General features: G+C 37.0%; 1 protein-coding gene across 4 annotated transcripts in view; it reads left to right on the forward strand.

Moving 5' to 3' along the window:
• The window catches only part of NBEA (neurobeachin), a 516,023-nt gene that overhangs the window by 272,692 nt on the left and 222,859 nt on the right, over window positions 1-20,472 (forward strand). For all 4 annotated transcript variants that reach the window (XM_059826681.1, XM_059826675.1, XM_059826690.1 and 1 more), the window contains 2 exons: window positions 7,436-7,544; window positions 11,222-11,388. In XM_059826681.1, coding sequence (XP_059682664.1) covers window positions 7,436-7,544; window positions 11,222-11,388 — 276 coding nt within the window. The remainder of the gene's footprint in view (window positions 1-7,435; window positions 7,545-11,221; window positions 11,389-20,472) is intronic.

The raw sequence follows: 20,472 nt of genomic DNA on the forward strand, positions 1-20,472 counted from the left end.
AAACACCAGTATCTAGAAAACAAGGGCTTCTGATTGATTACATGTACTTTTTCACAACTTCCTTTAACCTGTAAGCACTCTGGACTTCTAAAGTAACCTTGCTGAGGACAGAATTCAGGAAAGCAAGCCACATGGATTTAAAATAATTTCTTATCTACTCCTAAACAACATTTGCAAATAACTCTTAGTTATGATTCGGCATGTCCTGAGACATACTCTCACCTAGTCTGCTCTCACTCATAAATCTGACACTCTTCAATTTTTAGGTAGAGGAAAACCTGCCATTTACTTTTATTCCTACAGATACTTAAGTCCTGTCACGCTTATTTTAAAGCATTTATCTTAACTCTAGTTTTTACTTCCATTTTTCATATATTCAGCTGGAAACTTCACAGCTATCTGTACAGAAAGCTCGTTTCCCCATAGAAGTGTAGTAGGAATTGAGTCACGAGTGATTTCAGAGTGCTTTGTTGGTGGATTCCTTACTGAAAGTCCTTTCATTCAGTCTAAAAACAAATCAAATCCATTTCCTAGTAATGGAGTTGGTAAATGGTTGATAAATGTGGTTGATAAATTTGCAGGCATTAATAGAAATCAAGCTTTTCTTGGTAAAGAGAAACCATAAGTTACCAAGGTAGCGTTTAATCTCTACCTTATGCAGTAAGAATTGCCGCTCAAAGAGGATATGGTTTTTGCTGGTCATCAGTTCCCGGTTGAGAGCAGCTCAGCTGGGGAAGGACACAGCAGCACATTTGGCTTCGATTCTGGTAGGAGTTTCAGTGGTGCAGCTGAAGAAATGGTCACACAGGATAAAGCCAAACATTATTCTAGGTCAATGTCTTTTTTCTTTTAGTAAATCACGGATTACTGAAAAACAGTATAAAAAGTACAGCAAGCCTGTGGTGACACTTTTCAGACAACTCCTGCCCTGTGGGAGGACTACTTGTGTAGAGATTAGTAAGTATGACCAGAAGGCCTGATTGATCACTGTCTCAGCATCAATCTATCTACTAGGTCTTTTGAGGGTGGTGCTTGCTAAGGTGGGATAAGGATTTACAAATGTGAATGAGAACAGTGGGTATTATTCAGTCACAAAAAATGTTCAGTTGTCAGTGATAAGGAGATCTCACTAAAGAACATGTCTTATTTTCAAAGGAGAGTAAAAATGGTACTGCTCTCAAATTTCAGATCTTCCCTCTGTTTAGCAAGCATACATGCATTTTGTGCCTCAAGCTCCTTCTCACTTGGATTGGTCACTCCAATACATGATAGTTTGGGAAAGATGCAGAGAATAGACTTTTCCCTAAAAGGGAGTGCTCTGTAAAAATCTGTGGATGGGAAGCATAGTTGGGCAGCTGACTGAAATATCAATCAGGATATATGGGGTGGGTTTCAAGCCTGCATTAATATAAATATTATACAATGTAATAAGTTACATAAATATTTTTTAACATAACAGTACATGGAGTTCCCGTTCTTGAGAATATACGCTAGAGACTGTTGATTTGTCTTTTGGAAATGTCTGAGGAAGTAAAAGACCAATCTATCACTGAAATTTTCTTGTGCAAAATCATAGAATATAGGGCTATGAGAAAGGAAAACACAATTCTAGAATTGCATCAGAAAAGGTATTTCCATTGAAATAAGGCAGCATTAATATTACTATGTAAATAGTGACTAGAACTTGTCTAGAATACTGCTGTGACATTTTTGGCTATGCACTTGCAGAAAAGGTAACATCAGTGTATGAAATTAGTAAAAACCCAAAAGGCAATCTCTTTTACTGTTTTGCATACAAGAGAAGTCGGAAAGCTGATTTACTTAGCCTAGTAAAATAGGGATAGATGGAGTATCAGAAGATCAACAGAAGGAAGAAGAGTTGTGTAAACTTAAGGGCAACTTTTGCATAAAATGAAACAGTAAAGACTGATGAAAATACATTTGGATTGGAAAGTAAAAGGGTTTTAACCTTCAGAGGACCCTCCAAAGCTGTGCTGGAGGCAAGCAACTCGATTTCATTTTCATAAACTGCAGACACATTTCATGGGCTAGATTTCATGAAAATGCCTTTCATAAACTGAAGATAGTTTATGAAAGAATTCGTATGACGTAGCTGAGTGTTGCAGTGAAGGAGTGAATTTGCTGACCTGGAGGTCCTTGTTCCTTTCTTTTATTTGCAGTGCATGAAGGGAGATTTTTTTTGATGTATTGGCAGCCTTTGATACTACTGAGTGTGAGATTTTTCCTGGTTTGGGATCCTTTCTGAATAATTTCTATTGTTTCTTCTATGAAAATCCAAAAGATAGTTGTAAGCACTTTTTCTCACGCCAGAAGGGCATGAGGTTTCGTTTTTTTTTTTAATCTTATATCATACATATGATTAAGTTAGTAAGGATTTAGATAAATTGGAAAGTATTCAAAGGCTGGTGACATTACCATGCATGTTCATCAGGTGTACCCCAGTTAAGACAGTATGCTGAGTTGTGCTGTGTCTATATGAATTTGAGATTCAGAGTTAGCTGGCTGTCATTTAATCCAGATACAACACTAATAACACTTTTTCCATCTTTTGCTTAGTAGAAGTATAGTTTCAGAATACAGGATAACATCCTGTTAGAAGTAAAATTCAGCAACAAAAAAGTATTTTTAAGTAGTGTTCTTAAATTTCAAAACACAAGTTTCCTTGAACAAATACAGCAACGACATAAGCGAGTTCCTTTGCAAAAACTTCTGAAAGGCATTGCTTCCCTGACCTTGTAGTAGCTGCCTTTCCTTTCAAAGTTAAGATAATGCATTTAACTGCTTTAGCTTATTATGCTTCCATATTTTCTGCCCTATATTCTTGCACTTACAAATCAAAACATCCAGGCGAAGGCTTCTTTTGGAGGCATGCAAGATTTCTAAATGACAGCCTAGATTTTAACCCTTTTAACCCTTCTCTTTTTCAAAAGTCTGTCTTTCTGGCATGGGATTTTAAGACTAGTGGAATTCTTAATCGTCTTCTAGATGCAAAAGCATAATTTACCTAGTCTTTGAAGTTCTATCTTAGAACATACAAGCACCTAAGGTAAGTGAATTACAATATGTCCTTTATTAGCACACATTGATACAGTATTATTTAATGATTATATAGTGTTGATAGGTTGTGGCCTCACTTTTGTCATAATCCCAATGTGCTGACCATGATAAAAACAATTTTTCGTCTCTTTTCTTGAAGAAATCGCAATTGGTGATAGAGATATGAAAGTGCACCAAACAACTGGCTAGACACAGTTGAAATAATACTGACATATTCCATAGATAAGATTTTTGACAACAAATAAAAAGGAAGAGAGCAGGTATGTCTGTAGTTTTAAATACAACCAAGTAGCCTGGACTGGCCTATGTTCATACTGCTTAAGGTTAGCACCTGCTAGAGCAGCGTCTTCATTCATCCAGCATAGCACTTCGTCCAGCTCTTCCCTGAAGCCTGTACAGTTCCTCTTTCACCTTAAGTTGTCATTACTGTTTTGCTTGTTTAGTTCAGATTGTTTGGAATGACATGAAGTCTACCCACTAGAATGATGTGTTGTATGTGTGCTGGGGTATGGCATGAAAACACCTGCAGAACTCCTTGGGTAGCATTGGAGAGAGTTTGTGCTGATTCAGTTTCATTGATGTGTCTTCAGTGAACTGTCCCTTGGACCATGCCTATACATTTTCTGGATGGAAGTTAGAGTGAGACAAAAAATGAGTGGAGACCAAGCTAATGATTTGAATGCTGTAGGCAGTCAGGATCCAGGGCTCAGGCATGTTCCCTGGTCCCCTCTTATTTGTCATCTCCTTGACTTTGGACCCTGAAGACGTGTGGCATTTCGAGGTTACCTGAAATCTGGCTGAGTCTGCCTGATATGCTGTCCAAAAGTTGCAGCAACTCTGAAGTTGCTCCCAAATGCATCAGGTCTCTCAGTCTGGAGCAGAAAGGTCCATTAGGGGTGTGGGAGGTACAGGTGGGGTCACCAGCAGTTTCAGACAGCTGATTTGAATCATCTTGACCAACCTGATCTCCTTCTATGACCAGGTGACCTGCCTAGTGGATGAGGGAAAGGCTGTGGATGTTGTTTACCTGGACTTTAGTAAAGCCTTCGACACTGTCTCCCACAGTATTCTCCTGGAGAAGCTGGCGGCTCGTGCTTAGACAGGTGCACTCTTCACTGGGTAAAACACTGGCTGGATGGCCGAGCCCAGAGAGTCGTGGTGAATGGAGTGAAATCCAGCTGGCGGCCGGTCACAAGCGGAGTCCCCCAGGGCTCAGTTTTGGGGCCCGTCTTAATATATTTATCGATGATCTGGATGAGGGGATCAAGTGCACCCTCAGCAAGTTTGCAGACAACACCAAGTTGGGAGGCAGTGTTGATCTGCTCGAGGTTAGGAAGGCTCTGCAGAGGGATCTGGACAGGCTGGATCGATGGGCCGAGGCCAATTGTATGAGGTTCAACAAGGCCAAGTGCCGGGTCCTGCACTTGGGTCACAACAACCCCATGCAATGCTACAGGCTTGGGGAAGAGTGGCTGGAAAGCTTCCCTGCAGAAAAGGACCTGGGGGTGTTGATTGACAGCTGGCTGAAGATGAGCCAGCAGTGTGCCCAGGTGGCCAAGAAGGCCAACGGCATCCTGGCCTGTATCAGAAATGGTGTGGCCAGCGGGAGTAGGGAGGTGATCGTCCCTTTGTACTCGGCGCTGGTGAGGCCGCACCTCGAATCCTGTGTTCAGTTTTGGGCCCCTCACTACAAGAAGGACATTGAGGTGCTGGAGCGTGTCCAGAGAAGGGTGACAAAGCTGGTGAGGGGTCTGGAGCACAAGTCTTATGAGGAGCGGCTGAGGGAACTGGGGTTGTTCAGTCTGGAGAAGAGGAGGCTGAGGGGAGACCTCATCGCTCTCTACAACTACCTGAAAGGGGGTTGCAGAGAGGTGGGTGTTGGCCTCTTCTCCCAAGTGACTAGTGACAGGACAAGAGGAAATGGCCTCAGGTTGCACCAGGGGAGGTTCAGGCTGGATATTAGGAAAAATTTCATTACTAAGAGAGTGGTGAAGCATTGGAACAGGCTGCCCAGGGAGGTGGTGGAGTCACCCTCCCTGGAGGCATTCAAGGAACGTGTGGATGTGGCATTGTGGGACATGGTTTAGTGGGCATGGTGGTGTTGGGTTGATGGTTGGACTTGATGATCTTACAGGTTTTTTCCAACCTTAATGATTCTGTGATTCTGTGATCTGCTGCATGTCTATAAAAATTTTAAGTTTTTGTAAAGCAGCCAGAGACTAGCCATGACAGGGGTTTTTTTTCTTTTTTTTTAACCTCTTCTTCCTGAGTATTGGCAAGAGATTTATTTAAAACTTGTGGAAATTAGCATTCTCTGGGAATCCATTTGAAGTCCCTTGTAGGTGTTTTCATGCATAAATGGGCACAGAGAATTCAAATGCTTCTTTATACAGATCAATATGACTAAGTTGAAGATGTTATGTATTTATCATTGCTCATCAATAGAGGCAGCTTAGATTGTTTTTCGAATTATAAGAACTATGCCCAGATGTCCCAAATAATAAACCCAGTGGATCGAAGTTAGTCTCGATCTTTTCTCACCAAAGTCTTGGTGGCAGGGAGTGTGTAAGAAACCTGTTGATTTCACCTAGAGCCATTTGCAACTAGAAATCCTGCCTGGACCACAGGTGACTCAAAGATACTGAATTTGCATTGTCCTCCATTTATTCAATAGTTTATTCATTCAGGAAGGGATGTACAGCTAGTAGACACTTGAAATCTGTGTGTTCGGTTTTGAAATCCTAGCTAGTTGGTTCCAGGTCGTTAATGTCATATGGAAAAGTTCAGGAATACCTGTGATGCAAAATTTGATTGGAGATGTTAAACACTCACTTCTAGTATTTTCTCATTTTAGATAAGCTTGTTAAAGTCATGATTGTTCACTCCTAATCGATATCTGAGGGCAGTTCTACACTTACCTCTTAACAATAAAAATCTGAACACTTAACAGTAATAAAATACTAAAGCGTATCTTCCAGCAGGGTAAATTAGAAAATAAAGCTAAATTTTGAAGACTACAATGGAGGCAACTTTAGTTTTTCAGCTTATAGTTTGCCAAAAACTTTTCATTTGCAATAGCAAAGAGTTAGATATAATGAAAAGGCTTATTAAAAACATGAATATCCACTGTGAAACCTTGATCCAAGCTTGTTTGTCTTTATCTCTAAACAGAGGCCCCAACATTTATGTCTTTCCATGCCACACACCCATATTAAACATTAGCTCAGGGTAAGTGATTTCCTTCCTTCACAGATGGTAGAACACACCAAACGAGGCAAGAATAGAGTTCAGATCTTTCCATCTTATGGATATAAGGTCTAGTAATCATGGCTTTCATTTCTAATAATCATGGCTTTCATTTGTGATGCTTCTAAGCACCAGACACCAATCTTAGGGTGGAATTTGCTAGAATTTTCACATTCTTGATGTAAGAATCTCTGAAATTCAGTGTGTTTCCCTGATGCTGCAAGAAGGAAAATCCCAGACCATGTGCCAATTTGACACAAAGAGAAACAGTTCTTCTTGATCCTAAACAGACCTGTCAGATCTTTGTATCCTGAAAGATATTTCCTCTCTGCTGATAAGAGCAAAGCAATTGTGAATAGAATGGGCAAGCTTAGATATGGACTGTAGGGATGAGAAAGCAGTTGCTTCCATTCTTCCTCCCCAATAAGATATCAGCATTATTAACAACACAGTGTTGTTTATGCTGCAATTTTATTATGCATCTCATAGTGTTTGGTGGTCTTTACAAGAGTCTTAATTTAAGGTGTCTGTTTGACATCCTCAGTCTCAGTCCAATCTTAATCTATTTTCTCCTTTTTAATTAAGGTTTGTCTGGTTCTGATGCCGTGAGAACTTGGAAACATGATGCACTTTTCACTCCAGTGTTTGAAAAACATATAAGATATTTATACTATTTTGCAATTTTAATAGAATTTTAAATCTTCAGTAATCTCATTATTTTTTTAGACTTTGAAATTGGAATGTTTATATTTAATTATATAATGGTATCAATAAGAGTTTAAGCGGTTGTCTAGATATTTTTAATGATAGTATAGTATTCATATTCATATTGAGACTGCTGTTAAAAACATACTAGAAATATGATATAGTCCATGAAGAACTTTTCCCTTCAATAATAAATAGCAAGCTTTTTCTATATAACATGATTTGTTTTGCTTTCAGAAATGCAGAAAATTTTGGATAAAATTAGATTTTTCATGTCAACTGATTTGGCTATTGCATTACAGTAGTTTCATTAATTTTAATTTCTTCCATTTTAAGTAAATCTGCTGAAATAGCTTATTTGAAGTACATCAAATACAAAGGTTTATTTTGATTTTTCTTATTTTAGATTATTGTGTCATGCAATGAAAGACCATATAGTGCGTGTCGCAAATGAAGCAGAATTTATTTTGAACCGACAAAGAGCTGAAGATGTCCACAAGCATGCTGAGTTTGAGGTAAGCCTGAGAGTTGGTGCATTTCTGCTTCTCTGTTTTCACTCAGTTGTCACCTAGACTGTAACCCCATACAATAAAGATTTTTTTCCTCCAAGAAAAAAATTTACATTGAAGGCATTTCAAAACTAGTTTTTAAAAGCTTTAGTAAATGTCAAACACAAGGAACAGATTTAATTTCTCATCTCCTCACTGAAATTCATGAAAATATTTACAGCTTGAAGAAATCCCTTAATCAGAATGTCTAAACTGATATGGTAGACCCTTTAGCTTCACAAAAACATTTTCTGATTTATTACAAATAGTAATGCAAATCACATCAGTAATTATTTCTGTTGGATTTTGTCAACAGTATATATGAGTTCAGTAAGAAAGAAAAGCAATTGATACACTTAAGGCATTTCATGAAAAATAAGAAATAGAAATGTTTTGTTAAACAGAATTAGTATTTTAAGGTATTTTGTTAGAACATTTTGTATTTTGGAGCACTTTAGAACATTTACTTGCTACAGTTTATATATTGAAATATGATATTACATATCTTTTCTGCTAGTTAGGAATCACTACTGACAGTAAGATTGTGTTTAAAATATCTATTCTTTTTAAGTATTGGAAGAAGTAACACAGCAGCTGGATCCCATTAACTCTTTAATATCTATAATTCTTACTTCTAAAAGGAGTCAACATTCAATTGCTTTTTTTGTCAATGAGTGTTGCAGTATACAATTTAAATTACATTGCCTGAAAATGATGCAAATACACAAAAAAGGTATTTTTAAAGCATGTGTTCAGTTTAACAGGTTTTTGAGTGTTCCTTCAGGATTAATTTTGTCCTGTTCAAAAAACTTTCACACGAAAGTGATGCAGTAAAGTTAAAAAATAATTTTTGACATGATTTTATCAAACATGGTTTTGCATTTTTATGGTGTTTTATACATTTCAGCATCACTGTTTTTTATTATTTCCAAACCTGTCTGTGTTTGCATACATTTGTGTATACGTAAGTATATATACACAAACATACATTTCCACATGTTTTAGTGCTCAAGTGACCTAAGGTTAGCATTACGATAGATTGACTTAGTATTGATGATAATAGCTATATCAATTTATTCATCTGTCAGGAAATGTCAACGTGCACCTGGTGGCTAGAAATAGGATCCAGTAATCTCAGTTTTGATGAAGTTTTTATCTCCTTGAAACAGCTCTCTTAAATGTGCACTTTGATGTACTAGTTCTTGTGCTCCTTGACCTAGCTGAAAAGTGTGAGACACAGAGATATCTGTTGTCATTTTGAATACACATAACCTTTACTTCATTTTGTCAGAGCAGACAGCAGACACTTGTCATATGGGATTGCAACAACTTTATTACCAAGCATCTACTGGATATTCTGAACTTAGATAAAATCACATTTACAATTAAGTGTGTGTCAGAGTGAAGTTTCATATTGCCTCAACAATAAATAACATTTGATATTTATCAGAGCATCACGCAGTAACCTCAGATGACAATAGAGGATTGAGTTATCTGCTCTTTGAAGAATACATTGAGGTATAAGATCTGTCAGAACTCTAGACAAGATGAGAATATTCAATTAACTTCCAGCTTCTGTTAGCAAATAGGATTTAGAATATTAACTAAATTCCCTAAAGGAATAGCCGTAAGTCAGTCTTATTGTCTGGTAAAGAAACCAACACATTTTTCATATATGAAAATTTTCATTATATTTGTCACATGAAAAACCTCAGCTACATGTTTTAGATGAGTAAGATAAAATCTGCAAGTCATAAAACAAAATTATGAGATGTACCCTGTGTTAAATATGAAACTCAGATGTACTTAACAAAGGTGATGGTTAAAGTCTGAAACAATGTTTTATATATTGTCTTTAATAATGGTAGGTATATAACTGAACATTTTATTATTCATCCTACTTGAAGGTAGTAGGGACAAAGAGATTTCTGGTAGTTTTCTATTGCATAATTGTAAATCTGTCATTTTGTTTTAATAAGCTGTATGGGTATATGTTCTGGGTTTTAGTACATGTTAATCATTGCTCTCAGCCAGAGAAGTGAGTGGCTATTTTATTTTTGCCTTTTAAACTTTAATTGAATCATTATGGGTGAAATGATTTGGTCCAAGCTGCACTAAGTTACTGTGTCGCCTGCATAGTGGGGAGGCCATGGACCAGCAGCTAAATTTTATCCTGTGACTCCAATTGCAGTCAGGGCCAGAGAAATTCCTCCCAGAATGGGTGCTTCACAGTTAACTTTCATTTTGTTAACCTTTGTAATTGTTCAGGAAGAAAAATGAAAATTTAATTTTACTGTCCAATGAGCTGGTGAAATATTAACCTCATTACTAAGGCAGATCATTGTACTAATTGGTGCTTCCCTGTACCAGAAGATAAATTGAAAAATGAATTAACCCTTTATGAATTAGTGTAAAGATTGTTCTTTTCCAGATAGATTACTTGAAATAATGGCTGTAAGACAGTGGAAAGACAACTGCTAAAATCTTACTGAATGCTAATGTGATCTGTAGTAAAAAGGTAGTGTGCAGAAATATGAAGAATAAACTACAATTTAGTATGAGGTTAACTTAATTTTAATTGCTCTTTTGAATGTTAGAAAATAGGATCCTATTCAGCATAATGTTACAGCATTGAGTGTTGGTTAAACGTTCTAAAATGGTGCACAGTAACTGTGCATGCAAAAATGCCTCTTAAAAGGTGATTTTAAAATTAGCTGTTTTGAGAATAATCTAGCCTTTGTAATTTATACCTAGAAAATTATACTTATAATGGATTTATTTTAATTAGTGTGGCTACGTTTGCTTTGTTTAGACATTTTGAAAGGATCTTTACTAGGAGGAGAAATTGAATTTGAACTTAACATGATTTTGAGAAAAGAAATGGAAAAAATATATTGTGCTTGTTATACATAAAGAAAGGATTTATCAAAACTAAAATACACTAGGCAGTTTTAGAAACAAATTTGCATGAAGGTCAATAACCACAGCATTTATTTTAGAGGAAGTTATCTCTTCAAGAAAACATGATGAAAACATTAGAACTTTTTCAGTTTAAAAGATGAGTGATTTTTTTTTTACCAATAGGGTTTTTTGGAAGTGGTAGTACATTATGAAAATGTTTCATGTTGTGTTATGAAATAGAAAATATACTCCTTAATTTCATAGTTAAAGGAGTTTCTCTTTAGCATCCATAATAATAAAATTATCAATATTTTTTTTAATTGTAGGTTTTATTGCAATTTAAAAATCAAAGCCAGTGTACATAATTTTTTCCTGTAAGTTATGTTATGTATGTCATACCTGTAATTTATACCTGAGATCACATGAAAGTTTTACAAATAAAATACAACTTTTCAGGCATATCTGTGGTCACACATATACACACAGAGATGTATAGTGAAATGTTTTTAATTGCAATTCTGTTGTCTTTGCCCTTGATATTTCAATTTTCACGTGTTCTAACTGAGTGCGTTTTCATGGATAATACATAGTAGTAGAACCATTTCAGTTTAATGGTGTGTCCTATTCCTCTTAAAAGTATTTTAAAGAGTTCTTGTCATATTTAAAGAATGTTAGTAAATAATCATTATAAGGCAATTCTAAATAGCCTATCTTTTATGAAGTAGATGTACTTTCATTCCTAGTCACAGTGTGCTCAGTATGCTGCTGACAGAAGAGAGGAGGAGAAGATGTGTGATCATCTTATCAGTGCTGCTAAGCATCGAGATCATGTTACAGCCAATCAGCTGAAACAGAAGATACTCAACATACTAACAAATAAGCATGGTGCCTGGGGAGCTGTTTCTCACAGGTAAGCTGCAAATGTAAAATGTGTGGGTTTTAAATATTATTTTCAAAGTTTAAGACAAGCAGTCATTGTATAACTGAAATATGAATGTATTAGGAGCTAGTATTGCTAAAATATATTTTCTCTGTTAATTTTTTGTTCAACTGGTTCTTGAGAAGTCCTCTTTACTAAAGATTCACAGATCAAACTCCTTTATAGACTGCAAACGTAATGTTTTACCATATTTTAAATAAATTGTGATGGGTATTTTTGATTATAATGCAATTTTACTGTTAGTATATCAGTAGGTTTTGAGGCTCCTACCAGTATTAGAATCTGAGTGAAGTGTTCTGAATTGAGAGATATAGAGCTTTCCATATAGACGTCAACTGAGGAAGCTGGAAATAAGAGAGAGACTAAATGTCTTGTCTAGCGTTATAGAATAAGTCAGTATTAGAATAACCAGCAAAAACAGGTCGCTTGAGTCGCTGTCTAATGCTTTATTCTGTTTATAGATTTTTCTGTCCAAGTAATGAACTGGTTAAGATCCACTGGTAAATCTTAACTTTCCTACAAGCAAGACAGTAGTCAGTGCCAGCCATGAACAGTCAAACTCTGTATGCTTAAAGCAAAACATATTGTACTTAAATATAGCATGTCCAAAGCTGAACATAACCAAAATGCAGATCAATTCTACAAGTATTCCTGTTAAAACAAATAAATTAATAAATAAAGCATGATCCAAAATATATACTTCTTACTGTATGCAAGTGATAATACAGTATTTGAGGTTTTAATCAGAGCTGTGTTGAATACTGTTTTTAAAAGTTCATTCTATTCAACATAGGGGTGAAATTAAATGTTTTCATATATCATGCAAAAAATCAAAGCCTCGCTCTTCTGAATCACAAAAATAGCCAGTGGCTAAGGTGCTGACCCTCATGTGGAAGACGAGCTCAAATTGCTCCTTTCCTTCATTCAGAGCAAGGTCTTGAACCTGGATCTGCCATTCGAGTGCGCTGTCTGCAAAACTAGAGACTGCCAAGTTTCCCTCTTGTTTGTGCATTCTAGCCACAAATATTTGATTATTTATTCAAAGTGGAACAGCTCGAACAAGAGAAATCAGGGAAGTTCTGCTTCCAAATATCAAAATTTTTATAGTTTAATTTTGTACTTAAATCCTGTTTAAGTCTGCTCTGAGTCAGGCAGAGCAGATCAGAAAGTTCCATTTCAGCTTTGAAAAACCTTTTCAGTAAAAATCTAGCTGAGACAGATAGACTAATACAAAAACTTTTTTCTAGATAAATATTTTATTTCAAAAAATCTATTGGAATGTAGCTTGAATACATATCTAGGGCTTAAGCTTATTAGAAAAGTTCTCAAGTAGTAAATTTGACATATCAGTAATAATGTTTAATAAATACCACAGATACTGTTCATTCTTTTTGTCATTCTGTCTAGTTGGTTCTTGCAGTTATACAGTGTTAAAAAAATGTAAGTTTTCATGTTCATCATCCTTATATCCTTATCTCTTCCAGAGAAATCACTATTTCCTGGATGATGATGGAGATGTATTTATTTTTAAGGTGGTAGAATGGGTACTGGTTCAGTCTTACAGAAATTCTGTAGTCTAATGCCAGAGACATTCTGGTAGAAATTACAAAAATGACATGTAGAAGATTGTGATATGGTTAATTCAAAACAGCCTTAGTCCATAATGGACACTCGTGTTGTCTCTAGTTGAGGCTTAAAGCTATGTATCTGGAGGCTTGAGCTTGATGAAAATAAGTGCAATTTTCAGTCCTTTTAATGTCTTTGAATTTTTGAATTATGTTGTTGCTCAAGTTCGTGAATGGCTGCAGGCACTTTGCAGGTGTAAGTCCTGGTCACTAATTTTTTTAGGAGACCTTTTCTTCTTTGGGGCAGATAATTTTCCTCTCCTGGATTGTTGATGTCATCCTAAATGGCAACAGACCACTGCTGTGGCTGTTTTTGCTCTTCAGTCCATGATATTTTTTGATGGGCCATGACACCTATGACAAACCTGTCAAATTTCTTACATCAAGCAAAAGAAACTCTTATTTTATTCCTGCCATGCCACTTCTCCGGTGTGCCTGCTTCTCAGTTACTTGCAGTGCTGCTTTGCCATTTCGGTGCTTGCCGTGGCCTGGTTGTATTTTAGCTGCATGCTGTTGCTTAACCTGGAGAAGGGGGGACATGGCAACAGCACGAGGGCTCCAAGTGGGGCTCCCCATTTACAGGAGATGATGAGGAGGCAAATGGCTTTGCACTGCAGGTCTCACCATGTGTGCCACGGCAGCTCTGTGATCCACCACACAAGTGCACCTTCCGTCATGAGAGCTAGTGAACTGTGAATGGAAAGGCCTAGAATGGCAGCAGGCAGGGGGAGATACCCACTGGGAGAGCCTCTAAGCCTTGTTAAGAACCAAGGTCACTGGTTCTCAGTGGGCAGATTTAAAAGGCTTCAAGTGCAGAAAGTAGAGAGGGGTCTCGTTAAAGTGCTTACGCACAGAAGGCAAACCCTGTTGTTAATTAGGTAATTCCTCCAATACTCTTTATATGATGGAAATTGAGATGGGTTCTAAAATTGTACATACTTCTGGCCTTGGTCAACAGCAGACACAACAGGCCTCAAGTCTCCGTTTTTAATTCCTGACAAACAGTTACAGCATTAGCAATCTCTTTATAAACTGTTGCTTCTCTGTGCCCCAGGAGATACAGCCTGAGTGGAATACAGAGTTACTTAAAAAAAAGATAGGTTGACACTCTAGACCTCTAGACCTCTGTCGTGACTCCGTCATTTCTGTTGGGGAAAGTGTTCCCAGTTCTGAAGGCACACTGCTGGTCACTTGTCCATCCCTTGCATTGGAGACCGTTCGTTGAAATGGTGAATTAGGGAGATCATTCTCAGGCCCAGGAGGGGCAGGGGAAGAAATAGACAACCGCCTCTGCATGATAAATACTTGGGCAATAGCAATGTGTTTTGACATCCAAAATGGGTAAGATGGCTAAGAAACTATTTGGGGGCGGGGGGGGGGGGTGGGGGGTGGGGGGGGGATGAGTGTGATTCTTAAAAGCTTCAATTCTCTATCACATACACAATATGCAGCTACAGATTTACTGATAATTGTAGCATATAGTACATATGTATGTGTTTTTGTTTATCTGTCTTCAAGGCAAAGAACAATTTTGAAGTTCTTTAACATAGATGCTCATGTTATAAAATATTACGGTCTCATTTTGTGAAATATGACCCAGCTGTAGGGAAAATTTTTCCTTGTGTTTGTGATTCAACACAATGAGCTTGTAAGCTTCCCCAGGTTTTGCATCTGCATGTACTGTTTTTGCACAAAGCAGCAACCAGCATTTACTGTTTTTTATCTGTAGGTGCCACGAAGTTTACTCTTTGTTCATTAAGAAACCAAAAGACTATTAAGAAACATAGAAACTTAGCACTGGGCGGAAAAACAAAAGGTCTGATGAGTGAAATTCTATAGTATTTGTAAATTATGAATTTTAAATATATTATCATAAACTCTTCTCAAAATGTCTGAAGAAACAAGAATGAGGTTGAATGGTGTGAGCCAACAAAATACCATATGAAACTTCCAATTCTAAGTTAGATTATAGTTACATATAGTTAAATTAAAAATAACATAAAATCGTAGGTGACTTGCATTTCAATTACCTTCTTAATTAACTACTAATTTATGAAGGAGAAATTAATTTTATGTGAGTGCTCCACTTGAATAAATGCCTACAAACACAGTAACATTGTACAACCTACCCCTGTCCATACAGTAATCAATCAGTACAGTTTGAGTTGGTCTGAGAACCTGTTTACTTTTTCATCTCCTTTTGTCTGAAAACGGTAAAAGACAGTTTTGAAAAAAACCTCTATTTTGTGTTGCTTATCAATGTTAACCTTTTTCCCCCTTTACAAATATTTTCCCTTCACTTCTTAAAGTGAAAACCAAAGTTCTTTTGCTTGATTTCTTGCAGGTGTGAGCATCAATTCCTCTCCAACAAAAGGAAATTATTGAATCATCATATTTCCTCCTACGTGTCTCAGACAAAGAATAATAGATATCAAAATAAATCTTGTTAGTTTGTTATAAATCCTGTTTGTGCCCTTAAACCAAACTAATTCTGTTTTCTTTATTTTGGCAATTTGACACTTTTAGGTATTTTCGTAATAGCTTAACCTAAACATACTGGTTTTCCCTTTTTTAATTTCAGCATTATACCAAAATTAGAATTCTGCAGGTTTTTCCCATTCAGATGAGAAATTGATGAGTTGGTTATTTCTTTGATGCATTGCCACTTATTCAGAGTGAATATGCAACATCCTATTTCCTTGAACTCAGGAAGAATCAAACAGGGTGTTTCATAGCTTAGCGTTCAAAGCTTCTTTAAGCCAGCACTTACCCTTAGCCTTTTTCAGGGTTATAGTCTTCATGTCACAACATATGCTTCCTTCTGTCTTCTCTGTCAGCTTCATATGGTGCTTCTCTTCCTCCCCATCTGCTTCTCTCCCCATACACATCTTTCTTAAAAAAAAAAAAAAAAAAGGTTTAGTGAAACCTGTCTGTACACACAGTTCAAATTCCTTATCGGCCATACGTATGCCTGTGTTTTGGGCCATAATCTGTGTTTGTTTGGCATATTCTCTTATTTCAGCTTCTTGGTTTAATCAGATATCTCAACTTTTCAAAAACTTCTATTAAAGAATACTGTATATATAGCTCTACCATACAGTTTCTATAGGTTTAAGGCAATCTAGGGCAATACAAAGAGTTCTGAGTTCCAGTTTGTGTTATAAATCTAAATATGAAATACTTGTCATAGATATTTTCACATGATCAGTTTTGATATACACAGGAGGATTACTATAAAGAGAAAAATTACATTTAAAAATGAGAGTTAGTTCTCTTGCTTTCCGTGATTTGATGAAGGAGGTTCCACCTACATTAAAGCAGCTTTACGAAATAGCAAGTATACAAGGGCTTTTTCTGTTCAAATCCATCTTTGGTTAAACTAGACACCCATAACAAATTAATCATTCATGGTGGAGGGCAGAGCTGTCAAACTCATTCTGTGGTGAAGACCAAATTCGTCTGGGGAGACAGGCTGGAAATAAAAAGTTTCTTGCCAGACAGCTAGTTCTGCCTTTCACTACAGCATGTGCGTCTGCGGAGATTGGGTTCTGCTGGGGGCCGGCAGGGAGAGCGGAAAGAGGAGAACTCCCCTTTTCTGAGCCTATGGGGCTTGGCAGTTAAATAAGTTGATTCTGGGACGACACTGCTTCTAAAGCAAATGTTTCCAGTTTACAGCAAGGGAGACCAGAACGCAGGAACTTAGTAAGAAGGAGTTTCCCTTACAGCCAGCCTTTGGCATGCTCTGACTCCATCGCTATACTAGCTGCTGTCTTAGGAAGTTCAGAGAGACACAGAACCTACTGTCCCCCACTGCAAATCAGCTTCATCTGGTTTAGCTATTCATTCATTTCTGGCTCATTTTAACTGCTAGACATAAATTACAAAGGGAGCTTTAGAACAGTGGAAAAGATGTAGGACAAGATCCTGTCTACTGGATCCAGCAGTGTGTTTGATATGCTTGTTGTTAGAGGGCCTGTTAAGGTTCTGCTTTTTTCCACATACTCTGTAAGAACAGTGAATTTTCTATGTTTCTGGAATTGGTGGAATCTATTTTTCTTTGCAGAATAGATCCTTCTGGATTGACGTGATGGAACCTGCACACTTCTCAGCTCATTCATTAGCTATCCTCATTACAAGTTCTAAATATTTAGTTCTGAGATGATTTCATTACAACAAAACATTAAGAAAATGCTTTTCTCTCTTCTGTTGTTTTTACTTAACTGCACTACTTGAGATACCTTGAGACCAGCAAATGTTTCAGCATTATTCACATTTTAGGTCCAGTATTAGTCATCCTTCTATAGCAGGTTTTAAACATAAATGTGAGTGAGACTATTTTTCTAATCTGATCACTCTTCTGTGGTATTTTACTATTTCAATCCCCTTCTTACCTTTCTCACTATGCTTTCAACTTTGTGCTGCTCCTGCTGCTCTGCACCCATTATATTACCTCCCCTACCCATTGCGTAGCCTTTTCCTTCCTCCCTTCCTGATTGCTTACCGCTATGGTGGAAGGCAGAGACTATTTGAAGCAGCTCTTGCTAGTGGTGTTGTGGCATTTGACGAGCACAATGGAAAAAGGGGGATAGAAGAATTCTGTATCATTTTCTAATAATAGGAAGTTAGATGTAGGATTCCCAAGAAAGGAGTATTGTATAACCAGAGACGGGCTGTACGAGTGAGTGCAAAGTTTGCTTACGTGAGATTTATTCAGTTCTGTATTTGTGCAAGGTTACTCAGTTGTTTTGAACTGTGGTGCTGTTTACTATGGATTTTTTCCCACAGCTGGAAGAAACCTCTGAAGAAAATAGTTTCTTTGGAAAGAGGTAGCATTTTCCAATATTGGGAAATGCATGATACTCAGGGGAGACTTGTTCAATGCTATGGAAGAACTTGTTTATCTCTAGGAAGTACAGTACATTGTATTTCATATTCTTTCACATTATTACTGGTGCAGTAAGAGAATTATTTTTCTTCTTTACTCTGTTTTTTCACTTCTCTTCAATATGGCCTCTGTTTCTGCCTAAAATTTGGTTTTCCCCTTTTGCTTCACAGCAAACACAAAGAGAAAATTGTGGCAATGTTGGTTTTCTTTAAGCTTTAGAAACAACAGATCTTTAGATGTCAGTAGAGTCAGCAATTAGAATATTGCTGGAACAGCAATCAAAATACGTATCCAAATTGCATACAGTCAACTTACTATATGTATTTTAATTGTAGCATTAACAAGGGTATTTTAAAATGTGTGTATATATATATATGAGAAAGGCCAACGTTAGCAAACCGAGAGGGACTTCTGCTCCTTCTTAAGTCTAGCCGTAGAGCTAGGACGTGCACATGCAGCCATTCAGCTTCCAGTATACCAGTCACAAGAACAGCCATAATGGTTCAGACCAGCAGTCCATCTAGCCCTGTAACCTATGTCAACTGTACGTGAATGCTTAAGAAACAGAAAGATAGGACATGTAGACATGATAAGTCCATCTAATAGTCACTCAGACTCCTTGATTTTTCAACTCAGGATTTTCCTGAAGAATCTCAGTCAGTCTCAATTTTGAAATCTCCTCATCTCAGTGGGACTTCGAAGTCCAGCTGCCTTTCTTCATGTTTTCCTCCTAGTTCCTGCAGTGGAAACAGCCTCTGCAGTGGGTATCAGCAGACTGGACTAACAGTTGCTGATGTTGGACAATGCATCTAGCATCAGTGCTTCTTCTTTCCCTGCCTCCAATTTAGATAGAGGTAGAAACTCAGCAGAAACCATGAGGGAAGAATTTCTTATTAGGCAGGTAACACTTCCTTCACGTGATTCTCACTTTTTCTTCCATGCCTATCTAGTAATACCTGTGCAATATAGCAGTGGATTTTCCATCTTCTCCATATGTAAGACTAGAAAGCAAAGCATTAAAAAGGAACAAAATCCATAGATGAGAAGGTTCTGAAAAAGTAAGTTTTATGTTTCTAAGAAGGCCTTTTTTTTTTCTCGGAAATGAAAATTCTTTGATTTATTCCTCATTTTGTGACATAAAACAGGTGAGAAACATCATATTTTTAAGTCACAGTAAGCTGTTGTAGTACCATTACACTCCAGGATTCTTTCCCATGTGATGCTTCAAGTAGATTACAGAAGATGAATGCATAGCTGTAGAAAATGTTTTTTTTCTAAGAGAAACATCTGTAGTGTTTTGACAGACATTTTTGTTGGAAACATCAGAAATGCGAAGTTTAACCAGAAGTGAAAACCCAGTGGAGCCATTTTGATTCCCCTCCTTTCAAAACCTTAATATGTCTTGCACTTTTTTATTTGAAATACATTTATGTCCAACCATATGTTTGCAAAATAATTTGAGACATTCAGAGTAGGGTCTGGAAAAGAACTGAAAATCAAATCATCCTCAGGCACTGAGGCAGGCGTAGTCTGGTACATCCCTATCTGGTGCATCCCTCTTTCTTTGAGGGGGGGAGAGTGGAATTCTACAAACACCTTAGGAAACCTGTTCTATGTCTTTGATAGCTTTATAGTTGAATTTGCATGTGCATTATAGGATCATTTTCTTTGCTACAAATTAGGTTAATTATACCTGGTTTTAAACCCAGCCCTTCTCAAAGTCTTTGGAAGCTGATACTGCCCTTTCAGGCTGTTGACTACCAGACTAGACAAACATAGTTTTTTCAGTCTTCCTTTACTGATTAAATTATCTGTACCTCTTATAATGTTGGTGTCTTGCTTTAGATTCCTTGCAGTTTGCCTTCATCTTCCTTGAAAAGAGGTACTGCAATCTGGGCACTTGATTGCAGGTGAGCCCTCAACAATGCACAACTCCTCTTAAGTTTGTTTCACACTATAGCTTTACTGATGCATCCTAAAATGAGAATTTTAGGCTCAGACAGTACTTCCCAGAACCACTCTGCAGGCTCTTACTCCCTTCTACTAATTGGCAATCACTTGCTGCTTTGTATCTGTGCTTGTAATTGTTTTTAATACTGTTGTATCTCTCTTTCATCTTACAGATTTCAGACTTTTAAAAGTAATTTTGAATTATTATTCTCCTGTGCTATTCTTACAATTCTCACAGCTTGTTGTCACCTCAAGTTTTATTGTGGATTTTCTCTGATTCTTCATCGAAGTTGGTAACGAAATGTTTGTTACAGCAGTATTCAGGAATCAGCCCATACAGTCTTCCACTTGAAAGTATTCCAAATCTGATCACGAACCTTTGATACTCGCTATAAAAAATCCAGGTTTTAACCATTCATGTATTCCTCTGTTATGTTGTTACATGTTTCTCTTAGTCTTTGTGAACAGTAAGTACTCTTGCGTCAAAAGCTCACTAGTCTGATTATGCTGTAGATGAATAAACAAATAAATCAAATGGCAAAGGTTTAAAGGAAATTACTTGTTCATTATAAACCCACATTACAGTGTTTCCTA

The sequence above is a fragment of the Gavia stellata genome, chromosome 1 (assembly GCF_030936135.1).
Source record: "Gavia stellata isolate bGavSte3 chromosome 1, bGavSte3.hap2, whole genome shotgun sequence".
In the NCBI taxonomy this organism is placed as follows: Eukaryota; Metazoa; Chordata; class Aves; order Gaviiformes; family Gaviidae; genus Gavia; species Gavia stellata.